This window comes from Pristiophorus japonicus, chromosome 7 (genome assembly GCF_044704955.1).
Source record: "Pristiophorus japonicus isolate sPriJap1 chromosome 7, sPriJap1.hap1, whole genome shotgun sequence".
Classification (NCBI taxonomy): Eukaryota; Metazoa; Chordata; class Chondrichthyes; family Pristiophoridae; genus Pristiophorus; species Pristiophorus japonicus.
In genome coordinates, this window is record NC_091983.1 from 13,792,594 (window position 1) to 13,817,774 (window position 25,181).

The 25,181-nt window shown below is 50.6% G+C and overlaps 2 protein-coding genes across 2 annotated transcripts in view; one reads left to right on the plus strand and one right to left on the minus strand.

Moving 5' to 3' along the window:
• The window catches only part of LOC139267010 (striatin-like), a 42,586-nt gene extending 37,789 nt beyond the window's left edge, over positions 1 to 4,797 (minus strand). Inside the window, exon 1 of the mRNA XM_070884642.1 lies at positions 4,774 to 4,797. Within this exon, the coding sequence (XP_070740743.1) occupies positions 4,774 to 4,797 (24 nt within the window). The remainder of the gene's footprint in view (positions 1 to 4,773) is intronic.
• Positions 4,798 to 5,005: 208 nt separating this feature from the next.
• Positions 5,006 to 25,181, plus strand: part of gpatch11 (G patch domain containing 11) — a 28,906-nt gene continuing 8,730 nt past the window's right edge. Inside the window, exons 1-4 of the mRNA XM_070884844.1 lie at positions 5,006 to 5,250; positions 12,469 to 12,510; positions 14,143 to 14,263; positions 20,915 to 21,005. Of these exons, the coding sequence (XP_070740945.1) occupies positions 5,049 to 5,250; positions 12,469 to 12,510; positions 14,143 to 14,263; positions 20,915 to 21,005 (456 nt within the window). The 5' untranslated portion in view covers positions 5,006 to 5,048. The remainder of the gene's footprint in view (positions 5,251 to 12,468; positions 12,511 to 14,142; positions 14,264 to 20,914; positions 21,006 to 25,181) is intronic.

Here is a 25,181-nt window from a genome sequence, read left to right on the forward strand (position 1 = left end):
CCTTCCGTTCTCCCCCCTCCCCTGCCAGCGACTCCCCCTCCCTTCCTTCACCCCACCCTCCCTTCCTTCACCCCCCTCCCCTTCCTTCACACCCTCCCTCCCTTCCTTCACCCCTCCCTCCCTCCCTCCCTCCCTCCCCCTCCCCTCCACTCCCTCCCTCCTCCCTCCCCCTCACTCCCTCCCTCCCTCCCTCCCTCCACTCCCCCCCTCCCTCCCTCCCCTCCACTCCTCCTCCCCCTCCTCTCCCTCCCCCTCCCTCCCCTCCACTCCCTCCCCTCTACTCCCCTCCACTCCCTCCTCCACTCCCTCCCCTCCCTCCCTCCTCCTTCCTCCCTCCCTCCCTCCCCCTCCCTCCCTCCCTCCCTCCCCCCACTCCCTCCCTCCCTCCCCCCCCCTCCCTCCCTCCTCCCCCCCACTCCCTCCCTCCCCCCCCCCCCCTCCCTCCCCCCCCTCCCTCCCTCCCTCCCCCCACTCCTCCCTCCCCCCCCACTCCCTCCCTCCCTCCCCCCCACTCCCTCCCTCCTCCCCCCCACTCCCTCCCTCCCTCCCCCCACTCCCTCCCTCCCTCCCCCCCACTCCCTCCCTCCCTCCCCCCCACTCCCTCCCCCTCCTCCCACTCCCTCCCTCCCTCCCCCCCACTCCCTCCCTCCCTCCCCCCACTCCCTCCCTCCCTCCCCCCACTCCCTCCCTCCCCCCACTCTCTCCCTCCCCCCACTCCTCCCTCCCTCCCTCCCCCCACTCCCTCCCTCCCTCCCTCCCCCCTCTCCCTCCCTCCCTCCCTCCCTCCCCCCCACTCCCTCCCTCCCTCCCCTCCCCCCTCCCTCCCTCCCTCCCTCCCCCCACTCCCTCCCTCCCTCCCTCCCACTCCCTCCCTCCCTCCCTCCCACTCCCTCCCCCTCCCTCCCACTCCCTCCCTCGCTCCTCCCCCCACTCCCTCCCCTCCCCTCCCCCCCACTCCCTCCCCTCCCCTCCCTCCCACTCCCTCCCCTCCCCTCCCCCCACTCCCTCCCCTCCCCTCCCCCACTCCCTCCCCTCCCCTCCCCCCCACTCCCTCCCCTCCCCCCCACTCCCTCCCCTCCCCCCCACTCCCTCCCTCCCCTCCCCCCACTCCCTCCCCTCCCCTCCCCCCCACTCCCTCCCCTCCCTCCCCCCCACTCCCTCCCCTCCCCTCCCCCCACTCCCTCCCCTCCCCCTCCCCCCCACTCCCTCCCTCCCCTCCCCCCCACTCCACCCCCTCCCTCCCCCCCACTCCCTCCCCTCCCCTCCCCCCCACACCTCCCCTCCCCTCCCCCCCACTCCCCTCCCCTCCCCTCCCCCCCACTCCCTCCCCTCCCCTCCCCCCACCTCCCTCCCCTCCCCTCCCCCCCACTCCCTCCCCTCCCTTCCCCCCCACTCCCTCCCTCCCCTCCCCCTCTCCCTCCCCTCCCTCCCCCCCCCCCTCCCTCCCCCTCCCTCCCCCCCCCCCTCCCCTCCCTCACACCCCCACTCCCTCCCCTCCCCTCCCACCCCCACTCCCTCCCCTCCCCCCCACTCCCTCCCCTCCCTCCCCCCACTCCCTCCCTCCCCTCCCTCCCCTCCCTCCCTCCCACCCCACCTCCCTCCCCTCCCCCCCTCCCCCTCCCCTCCCCTCCCCCTCCCCTCCCTCCCCCCCTCCCCTCCCCTCCCCTCCCCTCCCCTCCCCTCCCCTCCCCTCCCTCCTCCCCCCTCCCTCCCCCCTCCCTCCCCTCCCCTCCCCACCCCTCCCCCCCTCCCCCCCACCCCTCCCCCCCACTCCCTCCCCTCCCCCCACTCCCTCCCTCCCTCCCCTCCCCTCCCCTCCCCCCCACTCCCTCCCCTCCCCCCCCTCCCCCCACTCCCTCCCCTCCCCTCCCCTCCACTCCCTCCCCTCCCCCCCTCCCTCCCCTCCCCTCCCCTCCCCTCCCCCCTCCCTCCCCCTCCCCCTCCTCCTCCCCCCTCCCCCCCCTCCCCCCCTCCCCTCCCCCCCTCCCCCCTCCCCTCCCCCCCTCCCCTCCCCCCCTCCCCCCCTCCCTCCCCCCCTCCCTCCCCCCTCCCCTCCCCTCCCCTCCCCTCCTCCCTCCCTCCACTCCCTCCCCCCCACCTCCCTCCACTCCCTCCCCCCCACCTCCCTCCACTCCCTCCCTCCCCCCCTCCCTCCACTCCCTCCCTCCCCCCTCCCTCCACTCCCTCCCTCCCTCCACTCCCTCCCTCCCTCCCTCCACTCCCCCCCCCCTCCACTCCCCCCCCCCTCCCTCCACTCCCCCCCCCCCTCCCTCCACTCCCTCCCCCCCCCTACTCCCTCCACTCCCTCCCCCCCCTCCCTCCACTCCCTCCCCCCCTCCCTCCACTCCCTCCACAGCAATGAGTTATTTTTGACATGTGGTCACTAGTTTTGTCGACAAACGTGGCAGCCATATTGTGCACAGCAAGCTCCCACCTGCATCAACAAGATGAATGACCAGTTAAGCTGTATTTCGTGATGTTGATTGACAGTTGAATGTTGGCTAGGGCACTTGGGAGAGCAGCGTACTCTTTGAATAATGCCATAGGAGCTTTTACGTACAATTGACAACATAGTCTTTTGTCTGTTCCCTGGATGTGGGCAATGCTGACAAACGCTGCACTTCCTGCCCGTTAGTTGAAAATTAAGATGGATGCGCTGTATTGTTGGCTTAGTGAATACTCCGCCTCAAAGCCCAGGAAGTTATGCTAAAACTTTATTAATGCCCAATTCTGGGCACCACACTTTAGGAAGGATATCAAGGCCTTGGAGAGGAGATTTACTAGGATGGTACCAGGGATGAGGGACTTCAGTTATGTGGAGAGAATGGAGAAGCTGGGGTTGTTCTCCTCAGAACAGAGAAGGTTAAGATTAGATTTGATGGAGATATTCAAAAATATAATGGGTTTTGATAGAGTAAATCAGGACAAACTGCTTCTACTGGCGTGGGTCAATAACCAGAGAGCGCAGATTTAAGGTAATTGGCAAAAGAACCAGAGGCGACATGAGGGAGCATTTTTTTACGCAGCGAGTTGTTGTGATCTGGAACGCGCTGCCTGAAAGGGCGGTGGAAGCAGATTCAATACTAACTTTCAAAAGGGAATTGGATAAATACTTGAAAAGGAGAAATTTGCAGGGCTTTGGAGAAAGAGCAGTGGGAGTCGGACTAATTGGAGAGCTCTTTCAAAGCACAGGCACAATGGGCCGAATGACTTCTGTGCTGTATCATTTTATAGGTTCCAGTTTCATCCCTAGTTCGGGCTGAATTTACTTATCGCAGGCAGTCCGACAGTAGATGTGCTTCAATTGCCCTGCGTGTCCCAGGGTTAAGGAGGGGAACAGTAGCTGGGCTTCGTGCTCCCGATCACTATCCAGCAACACCAGCTGGAAGTGCACTTGTTGGTATGTCGGTCTCAGCTGCGATGTACACCATGATCAAATAGTTGCCCATTCCCATGAGGAATGACTCCTTATGGGGACTGCTGCAGAGCCATTGACTGCCATATAATCGTGCCCCAGCAAGGCGGACAACGTCTTTGAGAAACACAAAAAGTTAGTATGCAGGTACAGCAAGCAATCAGGAAGGCAAATGGAATGTTGGCCTTTATTGCAAGGGGGATAGAGTATAAAAGCAGAGAAGTCCTGCTACAACTGTACAGGGTATTGGTGAGGCCACACCTGGAGTACTGTGTACAGTTTTGGTCTCTGTATTTAAGGAAGGATATACTTGCATTGGAGGTTGTTCAGAGAAGGTTCACTAGGTTCCACAGATGAGGGGCATGACTTATGAGGAAAGGTTGAGTAGGTTGGGTCTATACACATTGGAGTTCAGAAGAATGAGAGGAGATCTTATTGAGACTTATAAGATAATGAGGGGGCTCGACAAGGTGGATGCAGAGAGAATATTTCCATTCATAGGGGACATAGTCTTAGAATAAGGGGCCGCCCATTTAAAACTGAGATGAGTAGAAATTTCTTCTGAGGGTTGTAAATCTGTGGAATTCTCTGTCCCAGAGAGCTGTGGAGGCTGGGTCATTGAATATATTTAAGGTGGTGATACAGATTTTTGAGCGCTAAGGGAGTCAAGAGTTATGGGGAGCGGGCGGGGAAGTGGAGCGGAGTCCATGATCAGATCAGCCATGATCTTATTGAATGGCGGAGCAGGCTCGAGGGGCCAAATGGCCGACTCTTGCTCCTACTCCTATTTCTTATGATTTCTTTTGAGAAAGATGGAAAGAGAAGAAATCTGGCAGAGATAATAAAAGCTAATAAGATCTCCGGTCCGCCGGGATATCTGCGCTTGTTAGATCTCTTACTTTTCAATGAGATGCAAACTCTGGTGATAGTTTAATATAACTTTATTCCAGCAACAGAACCTTGGCAGGGTTCCGGCTCTTTGTTCTTCTAAAACACATGGCAAAAAATGGCTGTTCTTATACCTGGCTCGCCCCCTTTTGACCTTATTGGCTCAATTGATATGTTGTTAGCCCATAATTGGCTCCCAGCTTAAAGTCCTGAAATGTCAAGCATGAGTTATAGCTCAATGCAATGTGCTAACTCTCATGTAGGCTGGGATCTGTGTTTTCTCAACTTTGCAGCCTGCTTTTGAATTCTCTATCATCACTCCTCCAGTTCTGGCCTCTCTCACATCCCTGATTTTGATCGCTCTACCGTTGGTGCCAGTGCCTTCGGCTGCTGGGGCTATGGGCTCTGGAAATCCCTCCCTAAACCTCTCTACCTCTCTGTCTTCCTTTGGGACGGTCCTTAAAACCTACCTCTTTTACCAAGCTTTTGGTCATCTACCCTAAAATCTCCTGATGAACAGATTATCTGGTGATTATCACATTGCTGTTTGTGGGAGCTTGCTGTGTGCACATTGGCTGCCGCGTTTCCCACATTACAACAGTGATGACGCTCCAACAGTACTTCATTGGCTGTAAAGCGCTTTAAGACATCCGCTGGTCGTGAAAGGCGCTGTATAAATCCAAGTCTTTCTTTCTAATTCTGCCATTCTTGTCTCCCTAGGCAAGATGTCAAACCAGGACTGGCAATGGTCAGAAGAGTAAAAGAAGCAATCCTTAAGCAAGAGCGTGAGCTGGAAATGAGGTTGGAAAACAAGCAACAGAGCAAAAAGGAAGTAGAGAAGGAGAGACGTGATACCATGTTGCAGAGCTCATTAGGCAGTGAAAACAAGGGCTTTGCGTTGCTTCAGAAGATGGGCTATAAAGAAGGCCGTGGTCTTGGCAAGGGTGGTAAGTGTCCAATCATCTTACATAGCCTTTTAATTTTTCTCTGAGGGGGATGCATGTGCTGAGAGCAACGATTACTCAAAGGATTTTGGTACACTATTGTGAATGGTAAAATCCTGACTATAATGTATGCCACCCAAAAATACGCAATTGAAAATAATGTAGCTTATGTTGGATTTGAAGCAGTCCCATTATTTCATGGGATCATAACAACTTGCATTTCTACATTAAATAAAATGTCCCAGGGCACTTCACGAGAACATAATCAGACAAAATTTGACACCAAGCCACAGAAGGCGATATTAGGACAGGTGACCAAAAGCTTGGTCAAAGTGGTAGGTTTTTAAGAAACGTCTTAAAGGAGAAGAGAGAGGTAGAGAGGCGGAGAGGTTTAGGGAAGAAATTCCAGAGCTTAGGGCCTCGGCAGCTGAAGGCATGGTCACCAACGGTGGAGCGATTATAATCAGGGTGCTCAAGAAGACAGAATTAGAGGAGCGCAGAGATCTCGGAGGATTGTAGGGCTGGAGGAGGAAACCGAGATAGGGATGTGAATAGGTTTGCGGAGGGTTTATCAGATAACTGGGGAGATACCAGCTGTGCGTGCCTGTCCACTCGCAGTGTTCTCTACAGGTAACGTAATAATGGTGGCAAACAAGAGATAGTGGAGAGAGGAAAGACCAGCTAGATTGGGGATCTCCAAAAAAAAATGTTAAGTGGAGGGAAAAATAACCCCACAGCTCCTTTAACCCGTTGTATGCCATAGTCATGTTTACTTACCTGGCCCTGATCTAACACCAAGAAGGGACACCAGTGACATTACTCACTTGTCAGCAGCCTTTTCTGCTTTGCTACACGAATAGGCATCACAACTTGACTTGCTTGCTAAGAGCATAGATGGAGACTTGGACCATATACAGTAGACACCTCAAATCGCTGGAGAAATACCACCAGCGATGTCGCCGCAAGATCCTGTAAATCCCCTGGGAGGACTGATGCACCAACATTAGCGTTCTCGATCAGGCCAACATCCCCAGCATCGAAGCACTGACCACACTCGACCAGCTCCGTTGGGTGGGCCACATTGTTCGCATGCCCGACACAAGACTCCCAAAGCAAGCGCTCTACTCGGAACTTCATGGCAAGCGAGCCCAAGGTGGGCACAGGAAACGTTTCAAGGATACCCTCAAAGCCTCTTTGATAAAATGTAACATCCCCACCGACACCTGGGAGTCCCTGGCCAAAGACCGCCCTAAGTGGAGGAAGTGCATCCGGGAGGGTGCTGAGCACCTCGAGTCTCATCGCCGAGAGCTTGCAGAGATCAAGCGCAGGCAGCGGAAGGAGCGTGCGGCAAACCAGTCCCACCCACCCTTTTCTTCAACGACTGTCTGTCCCACCTGTGACAGACTGTAATTCCCATATTGGACTGTACAGTTACCTGAGAACTCACTTTTGGAGTGGAAGCAAGTCTTCCTCGATTTCGAGGGACTGCCTATGATGATGATGAAGAGCAGGAGTAGGCCATTCAGCCCATCGAGCCTCTTCCGCCATTCAGTAAGACCATGGCTGATCTGTAGCTTAACTCCATCCATCTGCCTTGGTTCCGTAACCCTTAATACTCTTAATACCCAACAAAAATCTATCAATCTCAGTGTTGACATTTTCAATTGATCCCCAGCCTCAACAGTTTTATGGGAGAAAGGGAGTTCCAGATTCCCACCACCCTTTGTGTGAAGAAGTGCTTCCTGACATCACCCCTGAATGGCCTGGCTCCAATTTTAAGGTCATGCCCCCTTGTTCTGGACTCTCCCACCAGAGGAAATAGTTTCTCTCGATCTACCCTATCAATTCCTTCAATCATCTTAAACACCTCAATCCTTTAAACTCAAGGGAATACTTTTCATGATTCATTTTACTGATTCAAGTGTTTTATTTGCAGAATTTTTAAAAACTGAATTCAAATTCTCAAATGCCACAGTGGGATTTTAACTCCCAATCTCTGGATTACCAGTCGAGGAACATAACCTCGAGAACTACACAGTTCTCAATATGGCAATCATAGAATCTTAGATATTTACAGCAATCTGACAGGTCACGCTTAGTACAGAAGCGAATCAAACAGCAGTGGTAACCGTGGTGATATTGATGTAAACAAAGGCACAGAAAGCAAAACAGGCCCAGCATTTCAGATTATTTTAAACTGAATTCAAATTCTCAAACTGTGATGGTGGAATTTGAACTTATGAGTCCAGTAACATAAACCACTACACTATCACACGCAATCAGGCTAGGCACCATGTCATAACTGCTGGCAAATCAAGGGTGATTAGACCGTATTAAGGATCTGAGGTGAATATGATGAATGTATCTGCAAGTGTTCTTTCTGTTTGACTAGTTTACCAATCGAGCCATCACACGATACACGTTGGCCCAGAAATTGCAGTCGGAGGCTTCCCACGTACGGCTGCCTTCGACTGCAAAGAAAATTACGAAAGTACCTGGTGGTCCCGGAGGAATGAACATTTGCACTCCGAGGCCTAGATGCGCAGCCCAGCACAGAGACCCACGTATTCCAGGAGCGTAAGCGCATCCTGCTTGGACCACCAATCACAATGTAGTATTCTGATTGATAGTAATGGGAGTTCCGTTTGTATGGAGCTCCCATTACCATGAATGGGAATACCCCCCAAAACAAATAAAACACAATACATAAATAAATAACACACCTCACTTATTTAAAATTAATAGAAACTGACATTAACTGTAGAAAAAACTATATTTTTTTGAAATTTTTTTAATGTTTTAATAGTGTTAAAACTAAACTTACACTTAATGGACAGGGTTTTTAAAATAAAACTTGGTCATAAAATGTATTTTTTTCTATCTTTTAAAAATCTTACACTGGTAGAAGCAGGCCTTTTGCTTGCTTTTACCAGGCATAAGAGTTTGAAGGACATTCGCTGGGCAGGAGTTGGGCAACTAGCCCAAATTTCCGCCCGCGGAGGCCCTTTACTTTCGCATTCGTACGATCTGTCAAAAGATCACAAGTGCCAGGTTTAGGCGCATGCGCAGTGCACGCCTAGACCCGGAACTTGCGAGGCCTCTTCGGGAGCATGCGCACATCATACACATCCGGAGAGAGCGCAACTTACGGCCCATTATCATTGGCCCAGAAATTGCTGGAAAAATAGCAGCCCGTTCACGGCACCCGCAATTATTAGTGCATAACAAAAATCTCAGCAATTTGTGGAGAGGAAACCACGAGTTTCGATTCACCACAAATTGCTGGACATTAACCTTACCAAATGGAAAATATTACCATCTCACAGTCAACCTCCCTATTGTGTGACATGCAATTGCTGGATTTGTACTGTTAATACGATTTTGTCTCGCCACAGCCATTTAGGGCTGGTAATTCATGTTGTAATGACGTTATTTATGGTCCTAAGAACATAAGAAATAGGAGCAGGAGTAGGCCATTTGGCTCCTCAAGCCTGCTCCGTCATTCAATAAGATCGTAGCTGATTTGATCATGGACTCAGCTCCATTTCCCTGCCTGCCCCCCATAATCCTTTACTCCCTTAACGCTCAAAAATCTGTCTTATCTCCTATCTGGGGCAGAGAATTCTATAGATTCACAACCCTCAGAGAAGAAATTCCTCCTCATCTCAGTTTTAAATGGGTGGCCCCTTATTCTGAGACTATGCCCCCTAGTTTTAGTTTCCCCTATGAGTGGAAATATGTTTTCTGCATCCACCTTGTTGAGCCCCCTCATTATCTTATATGTTTCGATAAGATCACCTCTTATTCTTCTGAACTCCAATATGTATAGGCCCAACCTGCTCACCCTCCTAAGTCAAACCCCTCGTCTCTGGAATCAACCTAGTGAACCTTCTCTGAACAGCCTCCAATGCAAGTATATCCCTCCTTAAATATGGTGTCTTGACATGTCACTCGACCTTGGAGGCCCAGCTAACAACACTTTGCATTTATGAAGCATCGCTAACAGTGAGGTTTTCTTATTTAATGATACTTAATGGGTTGACGGTGGATAGGCAATGGCAAACATTTAAAGATCACATGGATGAACTTCAGCAATTGTAAATCCCTGTCTGGAGTAAAAATAAAACGGGGAAGGTGGCTCAACCATGGCTAAAAAGGAAATTAAGGATAATGTTAAATCCAAGGAAGTGGCATATAAATTGGCCAGAAAAAGCAGCAAACCTGAGGACTGAGAGAAATTTAGAATTCACCAGAGGAGGACATTAAGAGGGGGAAAATAAAGCACAAGAAGAAGCTTGCCGAGAACATAAAAACTGACTGCAAAAGCTTCTATAGATATGTGAAGAGAAAAAGATTAGTGAAGACAAACATAAGTACCTTGCAGTCAGATTCAGGTGAATTTATAATGGGGAACAAAGAAATGGCAGACCAATTGAACAAATACTTCGGTTCTGTCTTCACGAAGGAAGACACAAATAACCTTCTGAAAGTACTAGGGGACCGAGGGTCTAGTGAGAAGGAGGAACTGAAGGATATCCTTATTAGGTGGGAAATTGATGGGATTGAAGGCCGATAAATCCCCGGGGCCTGATAGTCTGCATCCCAGAGTACTTAAGGAAGTGGCCCTAGAAATAGTGGATGCATTGGTGTTCATTTTCCAACAGTCTATCGACTCTGAATCAGTTCCTATGGACTGGAGGGTAGCTAATGTAACACCACTTTTTAAAAAGGGAGGGAGAGAGAAAGCGGGTAATTATAGACCTGACATCAGTGGTGGGGAAAATGTTGGAATCAATTATTAAGGATGAAATAGCAGTGCATTTGGAAAGCAGTGACAGGATCGGTCCAAGTCAGCATGGATTTATGAAGGGGAAATCATGCTTGACAAATCTTCTGGAATTTTTTGAGGATGTAATTAGTAGAGTGGACAAGGGAGAACCTGTGGATGTGGTGGATTTGGACTTTCAAAAGGCTTTTGACAAGGTCCCACACAAGAGATTGGTGTGCAAAATCAAAGCACATGTTATTGGGGGTAATATACTGACGTGGCTAGAGAACTAGTTGGCAGACAGGAAGCAGAGAGTCGGGATAAACGGGTCCTTTTCAGAATGGCAGGCAGTGACTAGTGGAGTGCCGCAGGGCTGTGCTGGGACCCCAGCTCTTTACAATTATATCAATGATTTGGATGAAGGAATTGAGTGTAATATCTCCAAGTTTGCAGATGACACTAAACTGGGTGGCGTGTGAGCTGTGAGGGGGACGCTAAGAGGCTGCAGGGTGACTTAGATAGGTTAGGTGAGTGGGCAAATGTATGGCAGATGCAGTATAATGTGGATAAATATGAAGTTATCCACTTTGGGTGCAAAAACGCAAAGACAGAATATTATCTGAATGGTGGCAGATTAGGAAAAGGGGAGGTGCAACGAGTCCTGGGTGTCATGTTTCATCAGTCATTGAAAGTTGGCATATAGGTGCAGCAGGCGGTATGTTGGCCTTCATAGCTTGGGGATTTGAGTATAGGAACAGGGAGGTCTTACTGCAGTTGTACAGGCCTTGGTGAGGCCTCACCTGGAATATTGTGTTCAGTTTTTGTCTCCTAATCTGAGGAAGGACATTCTTGCTATTGAGAGAGTGCAGTGAAGGTTCACCAGACTGATTCCTGGGATGGCCGGACTGACATATGAGGAGAGACTGAATCAACTGGGCCTTTATTCACTGGAGTTTAGAAGGATGAGAGGGGATCTCATAGAAACATGTAAGATTCTGACGGGACTGGACAGGTTAGATGCGGGAAGAATGTTCCCGATGTTGGGGAAGTCCAGAACCAGGGGACACAGTCTTAGGATAAGGGGTAGGCCATTTAGGACTGAGATGAGGAGAAACTTCTTCACTCAGAGAGTTGTTAACCTGTGGAATTCCCTGCCTGAGAGAGTTGTTGATGCCAGTTCATTGGATATATTCAAGAGGGATATATGGCCCTTATGGCTAAGGGGATCAAGGGGTATGGAGAGAAAGTAGGAAAGGGGTACTGAGGGAATGTTCAGCCATACTCTTATCGAATGGTGGTGCAGGCTCGAAGGGCCGAATGGCCTACCCCTGCATCTATTTTCTATGTAACAAGATGCCAAGTCATGGAGGGAGAGATCAAGCAGGGTGGTTGGAAGCCTGGCCAAAGAGATGGGTCTGGAGAAGATTTTTGAAGGAGGAAACTTCGAACCATACAGCACAGAAGGAGGCCATTCAGCCCATCTTCCCTTTGCCGGCTCTTTGAAACGGCTATCCAATTCGTCCCACTCCCCTGCTCTTTCCCCATAGCCCGGCAAATGTTTTCCCTTCAGGTATTTATCCAAATCCTTTTTGCAAGTTATTGAATCTGCTTCCACCACCCTTTCAGGAGCACATTCCAGATCACAACAACTCGCTGCGTTAAAAAAAAATCTCCTCATCTCCCCTCTGGTCCTTTTGCCAATTACATTAACTCTGTGTCCTCTGGTTACTGACCCTCCTGCACTGAGAACAGTTTCTTATTTACTCTTATCAAAGCCCCTTGTAATTTTGAACACCTATTTAAGGGGAAAGCAAAAACATTGCCAATGCTGTAAATCAGAGACACAAATGCAGGAAACACTCAGCAGGTCATACACCCGAAACATTAACTCACCCGTTCTTGCCACAGATGCTGACTGACCTGCTGAGCGTTCATGGCATTTTCTGTCTTGGTTTCCATGATTATTGACGTCTCTTTTTTTAAAGTCTTGTTACGTAGAATTACTTAAAATTTAACAGCACGGAAACAGGCCATTCTACCCAGCTGGTCCGTGCTGGTGTTTATGTTCCACACGAGCCTGCTCCCACCCTATTTCACCTCACCGTATCAACATATCCTATTCCCTTCTCACTCATGTACTTAACTCGCTTCCCCTTAAATACATCTCTGCTATTCAACCTCAATCACTCTGTGTGGTAGCAAGTTCCACATTCTCACCACTCTTTGGGTAAAGAAGTTTCTCCTGAATTCTTTCTGGATTTATTAGTAACCATCTTCTATTTATGGCCAAGTGGGTCTCCCCTACAAGTTATGCAATGCCAATGCGTGTGTATGATTTTTAATTATGAAGAAGTGACTGAGCTGCAGAGTTTATATGGTGTTTTATTTTGATCTTCAGGAGTGAACGGACATAATAATGATAACATCTCTAAGTGCAATCTTTGCTTTTGCAGGGAACGGAATTGTTGAACCCATTCCACTCCTGATCAAAACGGGTAAGTGAGCCCAGTCCACCATGAACTTTCAGGCAGACCTCCATTTTTGTAGTTCAACAGTTCTGGTCTTCAGTCAATGTTAATGTGCATTTTAAAAGCAAGATACTCACAATTTAAGCATTCAGACCCAGTACTTATCCATATCTACCATGCCAAAGAATATGATGCAGAGGGCTTATAAGGCATCATTTACAATGCCAGTGAGTTACAGAGCATGGTAAAGTAGTTGAGTTGTCAGGAGTTAGGTGGGGAGAGCATCGAGGGTGCAGGAGATGGGTTTGACAGAGATGATGAGCTTGGGGGAGGGTGATCTATCAGGAATGGAGAGGAAGGGGCTGGGAGGTTAGAGGAGGAGGTGATGGGGGTAGGGGAGAGATTGAGGTAGCAGCATATAGATAGTTTGGAGCGTCTCTCCTGGGTTGGGTTTGCCATTCTCCCCCATTTGTGCGAAGCCTCCGTCTGTTCCCAGATGCTTTCATATCCTACTGTGCTGTGGAGCCAGGGAGTCACTCCCCTTCCTGTTTTTGTTTCCTACTCCAGTCAGATTGCAGTGTTCGAAGCTCTAGCACAACACTAGGGCGCAGAGGTGAATTAATGGGAGCAGATCAGAGGCAGTGGAACGGGAGGCAGCAGTAGCAGGTGATGGAGCTGTGTCTTTGGGGGCCAAGGCTGAGCAGCGGTGTGGCCAGACACAGTAATGGGCATTGAGAGAGTGGAGCACTCGCTCGGAATGAGCGCATGCCGAGTGTTTGTTGCCAGTCGGGGAGATTGCGGTGCAGAACTGGCAGGGACAGCAGATTGTCACTGTCTGGGCTTAAGGAGCTTGATTGGCATGTTCCTCAGGTTGCTGCTGGTGCCGCGACCCTTGGATCAGACATACAGCACTGGCAGGGGAAGGAGAAAGGGAACTCGGGATAATCCTCCTGAAGTAGGCCACAGGAGGCACGCTGTGATAGTATGGCAGCTGCGGAGATCAAGAACAAAGCAGTTCTGTGCTGTTGGAATGGCACTGCAGGGCCCGAAGGGAGATCATCCTGTCCAGGCACCACCTTCACCCCTCAGCTCGAAGACTATAGCACCTTCGAGTGACTGAGCGTGGTTCTCCCCATTGCAAGCAGGCCTTATTGTGATGGCTGAAAATATAACAACAACTTGCATTTATATGGTGCCTTTAACATAGTAAGACTTCCCAAGGCGCTTCATAGGAACGTTAGCAGACCGAATTTGACACCGCGCCATATAAGGAGATATTAGGAGAGATGACATCGGTTTTAAGGAGCGTCTTAAAGGATGAGAGGGTTTAGGGAGGGAATGACTAGATGCACGGGACAGCATTTCACAACAACAACTTGCATCCATAGAACACCTTTGATATAAGCAAATATCCCAAGGCACTTTACAATCAGATGCAGGGAAGTAGATGGAGAGCAAGAAAGGGCGAGATTAGGAGGTGTAACCAAAAAACGTGGTCAGCGAGACATGTTTTTGAAGGTGGAGAGAGCTTTCGGGAGGGGGTCTAGTAATAAACAGCAGCGCTGCATCCTGGTTTATAAACTGCCAATCTGATTGCGGTGTATGTGGTTCACTGGCATGCAAGTGACATGTTGATCGAGTGATGTTTTACCGTTGAAGGGCGTGGGGGAATTGGCCATGAGGCAGCCGAGAAGCGGAAAGCTGAGGAAAAGACGGAGCTTCGCAAACGAATGTCTCAAGTGAAAAAACAAGCAGAGGAATTTGCCCTTACTGAATATAGGTACAGTGCATGGCTGCCTGAATCATCTATATATTTAATGTTAAGAAGGATTTTGTTAAACTTAGAAAATTAAACAAAGAAAAAAGGTGTGCAGTTTGTGAACCATAATAATCTGTTTAAAAATATCTCAAAAATAACGTGGAGATATTTTTATTAAATTTGCCATTATAAATTCCGATGTCTACATTTATAATGGAAACTGTTTGTGAACTTGTCACTCAGTAATTACAATCCGACCAACAACATCATGACCAACAGTGCCGCCACTGGCAGGATGGTGGAATTACACTTTACGTAGGCAGTTTCCACTGCAAGGGTGAACATGGCTAATCAATTTACAATATTAATAACTTTCAGCATTTGATGTATTGGTTCAATTACTCATTGTCCAGAAATTTCTGGGAAAATAATGGGTAGTTCATGGCACCCGCCATTATTAACGCGTAAAAAAAAACAGCAACTTGTGACGAGGAAGAGATATGTCGTGAGTTGTGAATCGCCACACATTGTTGTTAGAATTGTAGTCTGATACAGCACAGAAGGAGGGCGTTTGACCCACCGTGCCTGTACCGGCTCTTTGGTAGAGCTATCTAATTAATCCTACACCCCTGCTCTTTCCCCATAGCTCTGTAATTTATTTCCCCTCAAGTATTTGTCCAATTGCCTTTTGAAGGTTGTGATTGAATCTGCTTCCACCACCCTTTCAGGCAGTGGCAATCACCTTAAATCTGTGTCCTCTGGTTACCGACCCTCCTGGCATTAGAAACAGTTTCTCCTTATTTACTCTATCAAAACAATTCATGATTTTGAACACCTCTCTTCAAATAAGAACATAAGAAATAGGAACAGGAGTAGGCCATACGGCCCCTCGAGCCTGCTCCGCCATTCAATCAGATCATGGCTGATCTGATCATGGACTCAGCTCCACTTCCCCGCCCACTCCCCATAACCCCTTATTCCCTTATTGTTTAAGAAACTATCTATTTCTGTCTTAAATATATTCAATGTCCCAGCTTTCACAGCTCTCTGAAGCAGCGAATTCCACAGATTTACAACCCTCTGAGAGAAGAAATTTCTCCTCATCTCTGTTTTAAATGGGCGGCACCTTATTCTAAGGTCATGCCCTCTAGTTCTAGTCTCCCCTATCAGTGGAAACATCCTCTCTGCATCCACCTTGTCAAGCCCCCTCATAATCTTATGTTTCGATAAGATCACCTCTCATTCTTCTGAATTCCAATGAATAGAGGCCTACTCAACCTTTACTCATAAGTCAACCCCCTCATCCCCGGAATCAACCTAGTGAACCTTCTCTGAACTGCCTCCAAAGCAAGTATATCCTTTCGTAAATATGGAAACCAAAACTGTCCAGGTGTGGCCTCACCAGTACCCTGTATAGCTGTAGCAAGACTTCCCTGCTTTTAAACTCCATCCCCTTTGCAATAAAGGCCAAGATACCATTGGCCTTCCTGATCACTTGCTGTACCTGCATATTATCCTTTCTCTACTCTAAAGAGAACAGCCCCAGTTTCTCCAGTTTCCATACAAAAGAGCGAGTATGTGCCCTTAAAGTAAAAGGATGGGACCAACAAATGTAGAGCCCCCTGGATGTCAAGGGACATACAGGGAAGGATAAAGAAAAACGGGGAGGCTTATGACAGATACCGAGGGCTCAATACTGCAAAAACCCTAGAAGAGTATAGAAAGTGCAGGGGTGAAATTAAAAAGGAAATTAGGAAAGCAAAGAGAGAGCATGAAAACATTTTGGCAAGTAAGATCAAGGAAAACCCAAAGATGTTTTATAAATACATTAAGAGCAAGAGGATAACTAAAGAAAGAGTAGGACCTATTCAAGACCATAAAGGTAATGTGTGTGTGGAGACGGAAGACGTGGTTATGGTTCTTGATGAAAACTTTGTGCCTGTTTTCGCAAAAGGGAAGGACGATGCAGACATTGCAATCAAGGAGGGTGCGTGTGAAATATTAGTTAAAAGTAGTGAGAGGAAGTATTATGGGGTTTAGCAGCTTTGAAAGTGAATAAATCCTAAGAACAGGATGAAATGTATCCCAGGCTGTTGAGAAAAGCAAAAGAGGAAATAGCAGAGGCTCTGACCATCATTTTCCAATCCTTTCTGGCTACAGGCGTGGTGCTGGAGGGCTGCTAATATGGTAAATTTGTTTAAAAAGGGAGAAAGGGATAGACCGAGTAATTACAGGCCAGTCAGCCTAACCTCGGTGGTGGGGAAATTATTGGAGAAAATTCTGAGGGACAGGATAATTCTTCATTTAGAAAGACACTGGTGTATCAATGACAGTCAGCATGGATTTGTTAAGGGAAGGTCGTGTCTGACTAAATTGAATTAATGTTTTGAGGAGGTAACCAGGAGAGTCGATGTGGGTAGTGCGTTTGATATAGTGTATATGGATTTTAGAAAGGTTTTTGATAAGGTCCCACATGGCAGAATGGCAATGAAAGTAAAAGCCCATGGGATCCAGGGCAAAGTGATAAGTTGGATCCAAAATTGGCTCAAGAGGCAGGAAGCAAAGGGTAATGGTTGATGGGTGTTTTTTGACTGGAAGGATGTTTCCAGTGGGGTTCCGCAGGGCTCAGTACTGGGTCCCTTGCTTTTTGTGGTATATATCAATGATTTAGACTTGAATGTAAGGGGTATGGTTAAGAAGTTGGCAAATTACACTAAAATAGGCTGTGTGGTTGATAATGAAGAAGAAAGCTGTGGACTGCAGGAAGATATCAATGTACTGGTCAGGTGGGCAGAACAGTGACAAATGGAATTCAATCTGGAGAAGTGTAGGTAATACATTTGGGGAGGGCTAACAAGGAAAGGGAATACACATTAAATGATAGGACACACAGAAGTGTAGAGGAACAAAGGGACCTTGGAGTGCAGGTCCACAGATCCCTGAAGGTAGCAGGCCAGGTAGATAAATGGTTAAGAAAGCATACGGAATATTTGCCTTTATTAGCTGAGGCATAGAATACAAGAGCAGGGGGGTTATGCTTGAACTGTATAAAACACTAGTTAGGCCACAGCTAGATTACTGCGTGCAGTTCTGGTCACCACATTACAGGAAAGGTGTGATTGCACTCGAGAGGGTACAGAGGAGGTTTACGAGGATTGTGCCTAGACTGGAGAATTTTAGCTATGAGGAAAGATTGGATAGGTTGGGTTGTTTTCTTTGGAACAGAGGAGGCTGAGGATGTTATGTATGCAACCCTATTGTACTGCCACCTGAGGGCGTATCTGTTGGGAGTCCCAAGGGATCCCAGCATCCCTTGGGAGCACTGTATATAAGCAGGCCTCCCATGCAGTCTGGAGTAGAATAAAGGAACTAAGGTCACACTTACTCACGTTTACAGTACTCAGTTACACCACTTTATTGTGAACATAACAGAGGGGAGAACTTATTGAGGTGTATAAAATTATGAGGGGCCTTGATAGAGTGGATAGGATAGACCTATTTCCCTTAGCAGAGGGTTCAACAACCAGGGGGCATAGATTTAAAGTAATCGGTAAATGGTTTGGAGGGGATTTAAGGGGAAATTTCTTCAGCCAGAGGGTGGTGGGGGTCTGGAACTCACTGCCTGAAAGGGTAGTAGAGGCAGAAACCCTCACCACATTTAAAAAGTACTTGGATGTGCACCTGAAGTGCTGTAACCTGCAGGGTTACGGACCAAGAGCTGGAAAGTGGGATTAGGCTGGATAGCTCTTGGTCGGCCGGCACGGACACAATGGGCCAAAATGGCCTCCTTCCGTGCTGTAAATTTCTAGGCATCCGAAAGCGCCAATGTATTGAATGGCCAGTTCTGGTGGTATTGGTTGAAGGAAAGATACTGGTCAGGTTACTGCGAGAACTCCCCGGATCTTTGAATCATGCCAGGCAGATGGGGCCCTGGGTTTAATGTCTCATCCAAAAGATGGCGCCTCCAACAGAGCAGCACTCCCACTGACACCTGGGAGTCCCTGGCCAAAGACTGCCCTAAGTGGAGGAAGTGCATCCGAGAGGGCGCTGAGCACCTCGAGTCTCATTGGCGAGAGCATGCAGAAAGCAAGCGCAGGCAGAGGAAAGAGCATGCGGCAAACCTGTCCCACCCACCCTTTCCCTGAACAACTATCTGTCCCACCTGTGACAGAGTCTGTGGCTCGCGTATTGGACTGTTCAGCCACCCCCTCTATCCATCTCCCTGGCCGCTCGCTACCTTGGTGTTCTATTTGACCCTGGGATGAGCTTCCAGCCCCACATCCGCTCCATTACCGAGACCGCCTACTTCTGCCTCCGTAACATCGCCCGTCTCCACCCTTGCCTCAGCTCATCTGCTGCTGAAACCTTCATCAATGCCAATTTTACCTCCAGACTCGACTATTACTTTCCTCCCCTGGCCGGCTTCCCACCTTGCACCCTGTGAACTTGAGCGCATCCAAAACTCTGCTGCCCGTGTCCTAACTCGCACCAAGTCCCGTTCGTCTTTCACTCCTGTACTCACTGACCTACATTGGCTTCCGGTCCAGCAACGCTTCGATTTTAAAATTCTCGTCCTTGTTTTCAAATCCTTTCATGGCCTCGCCCCTCCCTATCTTTGTAACCTCCTCCAGCCCTACAACCCTCCAAGATCTAAAATCCTTATTAGTCAGAAAATTGTGTTGGGGAAATTGATGGGATTGAAGGCCGATAAATCCCCAGAACCTGATGGACTGCATCCCAGAGTACTTAAGGAGGTGGCCTTGGAAATAGTGGATGCATTGACAGTCATTTTCCAACATTCCATAGACTCTGGATCAATTCCTATGGAGTGGAGGGTAGCCAATGTAACCCCACTTCTTAAAAAAGGAGGGAGAGAGAAAACACGGAATTATAGACCGGTCAGCCTGACATCGGTAGTGGGTAAAATGATGGAATCAATTATTAAGGATGTCATAGCAGCGCATTTGGAAAGAGGTGACATGATAGGTCCAAGTCAGCATGGATTTGTGAAAGGGAAATCATGCTTGACAAATCTTCTGGAATTTTTTGAGGATGTTTCCAGTAGAGTGGACAAGGGAGAACCAGTTGATGTGGTGTATTTGGACTTTCAGAAGGCTTTCGACAAGGTCCCACACAAGAGATTAATGTGCAAAGTTAAAGCACATGGGATTGAGGGTAGTGTGCTGACGTGGATTGAGAACTGGTTGTCAGACAGGAAGCAAAGAGTAAGAGTAAATGGGTACTTTTCAGAATGGCAGGCAGTGACTAGTGGGGTACCGCAAGGTTCTGTGCTGGGGCCCCAGCTGTTTACATTGTACATTAATGATTTAGACAGGGGGATTAAATGTAGTATCTCCAAATTTGCGGATGACACTAAGTTGGGTGGCAGTGTGAGCTGCGAGGAGGATGCTATGAGGCTGCAGAGTGACTTGGATAGGTTAGGTGAGTGGGCAAATGCATGGCAGATGAAGTATAATGTGGATAAATGTGAGGTTATCCACTTTGGTGGTAAAAACAGAGACAGCCTATTATCTGAATGGTGACAGATTAGGAAAAGGGGAGGTGCAACGAGACCTGGGTGTCATGGTACATCAGTCATTGAAGGTTGGCATGCAGGTACAGCAGGCGGTTAAGAAAGCAAATGGCATGTTGGCCTTCATAGCGAGGGGATTTGAGTACAGGGCTAGGGAGGTGTTACTACAGTTGTACAGGGCCTTGGTGAGGCCACACCTGGAGTATTGTGTACAGCTTTGGTCTCCTTGAGGAAGGACATTCTTGCTATTGAGGGAGTGCAGCGAAGGTTCACCAGACTGATTCCTGGGATGGCCGGACTGACATATCAAGAAAGACTGGAGCAACTGGGCTTGTATTCACTGGAGTTCAGAAGAATGAGAGGGCATCTCATAGAAACTTTTAAAATTCTGACGGATTTAGACAGGTTAGATGCAGGAAGAATGTTCCCAATGTTGGGGAAATCCAGAACCAGGGGTCACAGTCCAAGGATAAGGGGTAAGCCATTTAGGACCGAGATGAGAAGAAACTTCTTCACCCAGAGAGTGGTGAACCTGTGGAATTCTCTACCACAGAAAGTTGTTGAGGCCAATTCACTAAATATATTCAAAAAGGAGTTAGATGTAGTCCTTACTACTCGGGGCATCAAGGGATATGGCGAGAAAGCAGGAATGGGGTACTGAAGTTGCATGTTCAGCCATGAACTCATTGAATGGCGGTGCAGGCTTGAAGGACCGAATGGCCTACTCCTGCACCTATTTTCTATGTTTCTATCTCTATAACCTCCTCCAATTCTGCCTCTTGTGAATCCCCAATTTTCATTCCCCCACCATTGGCGGCCATGCTTTCAGCTGCTTAGGTCCCAAACTCTGGAATTCCCTCCCTAAACCTCTCCGCCTCGCTACCTCTTTTTTCCCCCTTTAAGATAATCCTTAAAACCTACTTCTTTGACCTATTATCACCTGTCCTATTATCTCTGTGTGGCTCAGTGGCAAATTCTGTTTGATAACGCTCTTGTGAAGCATCTGGGGATGTTTATTTACATGAAAGGCGTTATATAAATGCAAGTTGTTACTCAATTTTGTATTGTTCAATCTCGGCTGTGCTTATAAAAATCATCTGGTGGTTTCAATTTGGCTCTTTTTCTTTCTGACCTTCCAGGCTACATGTCAGACAAAAAAAGGCACAACTTGAGATGGAAGGAGATCTGAGGAAGAGCCAGGTGGCTTGTCAGCAGCTAGATGCACAGAAGGTAACTCAATTCTAACTTTCTGCATGATTGGAACATAAGAACAGCCCCTCGAGCATGCTCAGCCATTCAATTTGATCATGGCTGATCCTGTACCTTAACTCCATTTATCTGTCTTTGCTCCATATCCCTTGATAGCCTTACCCAACAAAAATCTATCGATCTCAGTCTTGAAAGCTCCAATTGAGCCCCAGCATCTACAACCTTTTAGGAAGAGGGTTCCTGATTTCCACTACCCTTGATGTGAAAAAGTGCTTTTTGATATCCCTACTAAATGGCTTTGCTCTAATTTTAAGATTGTTTCCTCATCCTCCATTTCCCCACCAGAGGAAATGGTTATCTACCACATCAAATCCTTTTTTAACGTTGTAAACACCTCAATCAGATCCTCCCTCAATCCTCTCTACTCAAGGGAATACGGGCCAAGTCTATGCAACCTGTCCTCATAATCTAGCCCCCAGAGCCACAGTATCATTCTGGTGAACCTGCACTGTACTCCCTCAAGGACAATATATCCTTCCTGCGGTGTATTGTCTAGATCTGAACGCAGTATCCAGATGAGTTCTGACCAAAGCTCTGTACAACATCCTCCCCTTTGTAAACTACCTCCGTTGAGCTTTTTTGCTTGCTTTTTGTACCGCCTACTTCTACCTCTGTAACATCGCCTGACTCCACCCCTGCCTCAGCTCATCTGCTGCTGAAACCCTCATCCATGCAATGGCTATTCCAACCGGCTCCTGGCTGGCCTCTCATCATCCGCCATTCATAAACTTAAGCTCATCCAAAACTCTGATGTCCGTATTCTAACTCGCACCAAGTCCTGTTCACCCATCACCCCTGTGCTCGCTGACCTACATTGGCTCCCAGTTGAGCAGTGGCTCAAGTTTAAAGTTCTCGTTCTTATTTTCAAATCCCTCCATGGCCTCGCCCCTCTCTGTCTCTATAATCTCCTCCAACCCCATAATCAAAGTATCCTTTAAGCCACGTGGCAGTGCAGCGCTCCAGCGATCCCATGCAGTCGGTTTTTCAATGCTGTATTTTGAATGGGCTGAGTAGGGAAGGCATCTAATGACATCTTAGTCTGGTGATTTATCTCACTTGAAACTGTCCAACACGGTTCCAGATTAATTTTGAAAAACTTGCTTTTATTTTTAATGATCCATCTTTCGGGTGAGACGTTAAACCGAGGCCTCATCTGCCGTCTCCGACGTAAAAGATCCCAAGGCACTATTTTGATGAAGAGCAGGGGAGTTCTCCCCGGGTGTCCTGGCCAATATTTATCCCTCAATCAAATAATTGAAACAGATGATCTGGTCATTATCACATGCTGTTTGTGGGACTTTGCTGTGCTCCCCTCCTCCCCGCCTAAGTTCCTGAACCCCATCCCAGGTTCCGCCCCCCTTACCAGCCCAGGTTCCTGCAACCCCCCCCCCCCTCCTTCTCTCCCTCCCTCCCTCCCTCTCCCCCCTCCCTCTCCCTCCTCCCTCTCCCCCCTCCCTCTCCTTCCTCCCTCTCCTTCCTCCCTCTGCCCCCCTCCCTCTCCTTCCTCCCTCTGCCCCCCCTTCCCTCTCCCCCCTTCCCTCTTCGCCCCTCCCTTCTCCCCCCTCCCCCTCGCCCCCCTCCCCCTCTCTGCCCCTCCCCCTCTCTGCCCCTCCCTCTCCCCCCTCCCTCTGCCCCCCTTCCTTCTGCCCCCTCTCTCCCCCCTTCCTTCCCCTCCCCCCACTCCCTCCCCTCCCCCCACTCCCTCCCCTCCCCCCACTCCCTCCCCTCTCCCCACTCCCTCCCTTTCCCCCCACTCCCTCCCTTTCCCCCCACTCCCTCCCTTTCCCCCCACTCCCTCCCTTTCCCCCCACTCCCTCCCTTTCCCCCCACTCCCTCCCTTTCCCCCATTCCCTCCTCTCCCTCCCTTCCCACCCCTCCCCCCCTCCTTCCCCCTCCCTCTCCCCTCCCTCCCTCCCTTTCCCCCCCTCCCTCCCTCCCTCCCTTTCCCCCCCTCCCTCCCTCCCTTTCCCCCCCTCCCTCCCTCCCTTTCCCCCCCTCCCTCCCTCCCTTTCCCCCCCTCCCTCCCTCCCTTTCCCCCCCTCCCTCCCTCCCTTTCCCCCCCTCCCTCCCTCCCTTCCCCCCCTCCCTCCCTCCCTTCCCCTCTCCCTCCCTCCCTCCATTTCCCCCCTCCCTCTCCCTCCCTCCCTCTCCCTCCCTCCCTCTCCCACCCACCCACCGACCCTCCCTCCCTCCCTCCCCTCCCCCCCTCCCTCCCCTCCCCCCCCTCCCTCCTCCTCCCTCCCTCTCCCCCTTCCTCCCTCTTCCCCCCCCCTCCCTCCCTCCCTCCCTCCCTCTCCCTCCCTCCCTCTCCCACCCACCCACCGACCCTCCCTCCCTCCCTCCCCTCCCCTCCCCCCCTCCCCCCTCCCCCCCTCCCTCCTCCTCCCTCCCTCTCCCCCTTCCTCCCTCTTCCCCCCCCCCTCCCTCCCTCCCTCCCTCTTCCCTCTTCCCCTCCCTCCCTCCCTCCCTCCCTCTTCCCCCCCCTCCCTCCCTCCCTCTTCCCCCCCCTCCCTCCCTCCCTCTTCCCCCCCCTCCCTCCCTCCTTCTTCCCCCCCTCCCTCCCTCCTTCTTCCCCCCCCCCATCCCTCTTCCACCCCCCTCCATCCCTCTTCCCCCCCCTCCCTCCCTCTCCCCCCCTCCCTCTCCCTCCCCCCCCTCCCTCTCCCCTCCCCCTCCCTCTTCCCCCCTCCCTCTTCCTCTCCCTTCCTCTTTCCCTCCCTCTCCCCCTCCCTCTCCCACCTCCCTCTCCCCCTCCCTCTCCCTCCCTCTCTCTCCCCCTCCCTCCCTCCCACCCCCCCTTCCATTCCTCCCTCTCTCCCCCCTCCCTCCCTCTCCACCCCTCCCTCCCTCCCCCCCCCCTCCCTCCCTCCCCCCCCTCCCTCCCTCTCCCCCCCTCCCTCCCTCTCCCCCCCTCCCTCCCTCTCCCCCCCTCCCTCCCTCTCTCCCCCTCCCTCCCTCTCTCCCCTCCCTCCCTCCCTCTCTCCCCCCTGCCTCCCTCTCCCCCTCCCTCCCTCTTACCCCTCCCTCCCTCTTCCCCCCTCCCTCCCTCCCTCTTCCCCCCTCCCTCCCTCCCTCTTCCCCCCTCCCTCCCTCCCTCTTCCCCCCTCCCTCCCTCCCTCTTCCCCCCTCCCTCCCTCCCTCTTCCCCCCTCCCTCTTCCCCCCCTCCATCCCTCCCTCTTCCCCCCCTCCCTCCCTCCCTCTTCCCCCCTCCCTCCCTCCCTCTTCCCCCCCCTCCCTCTCCCCCCTCTCCTCCCCTCCCTCTCCTCCCCTCCCTCTCTCCCCCCCTCTCTCCCCCTCTCTCCCCCCCTCTCCCTCTCTCCCTCCCTCTCTCCCTCCCTCTCTCCCTCCCTCTCTCCCTCCCTCTCTCCCTCCCTCCCTCTCCTCCCCTCCCTCTCTCCCCCCCTACCCCACCCCCTCTCCCCCACCTACCCCACCCCCTCTCCCCCACCCCCTTCCCCCCCCCCCCCTCCCCCCCCCCCCTCCCAGTCTCCCTCCCTCCCAGTCAGTCAGTCTCCCTTCCTCCCTCCCTCTCCCCAGTCAGTCTCCCTCCCTCCCTCCCTCCCTCCCTCCCTCTCCCCAGTCAGTCAGTCTCCCTCTCGCCAGTCTCTCCCTCTCTGTCCCACCTCCGATGTTTCCTCTCCCACAGAAGGCCGCGAAAATGATCGTGTGGATAATCACAACCAAGTGGTTGGACCTCACTTCCATCTTCCTTATACGTCGCACTGCACATGCTCGACCGAATCGAGGGCCCATGCCCCAAAAGGGGACAAGTCCGAAGCACGCAAGCGCAGAACACACAAAAAGCTCGTGCAAATAATCACTCTACAAGTGCAAGTCTTTCTTTTTGTACAGCAACCCACCCATAGAACCACAGTTTGCAGCACCATTGTGTCTGAGCTGACTCTTTGCAAGAGCAATCCAATACTAACCCTACATACTTCCTTTTCCCATAGCCTTGTCTCTATCTGCTATCTGTTTCTGTATTTTTCCCTCCTTTCTCTTTTTTTCCCTCGCTGTATCCCCTTTACTGTACTCGAGTTTCTCTTGTCACAGTCCGACTGACGGCACGCCAGGGAAAACAAACTGCATCTCTGGAGGCAAGGCTGTCTATTTGATAGAGGACGTTCACTGTTGCC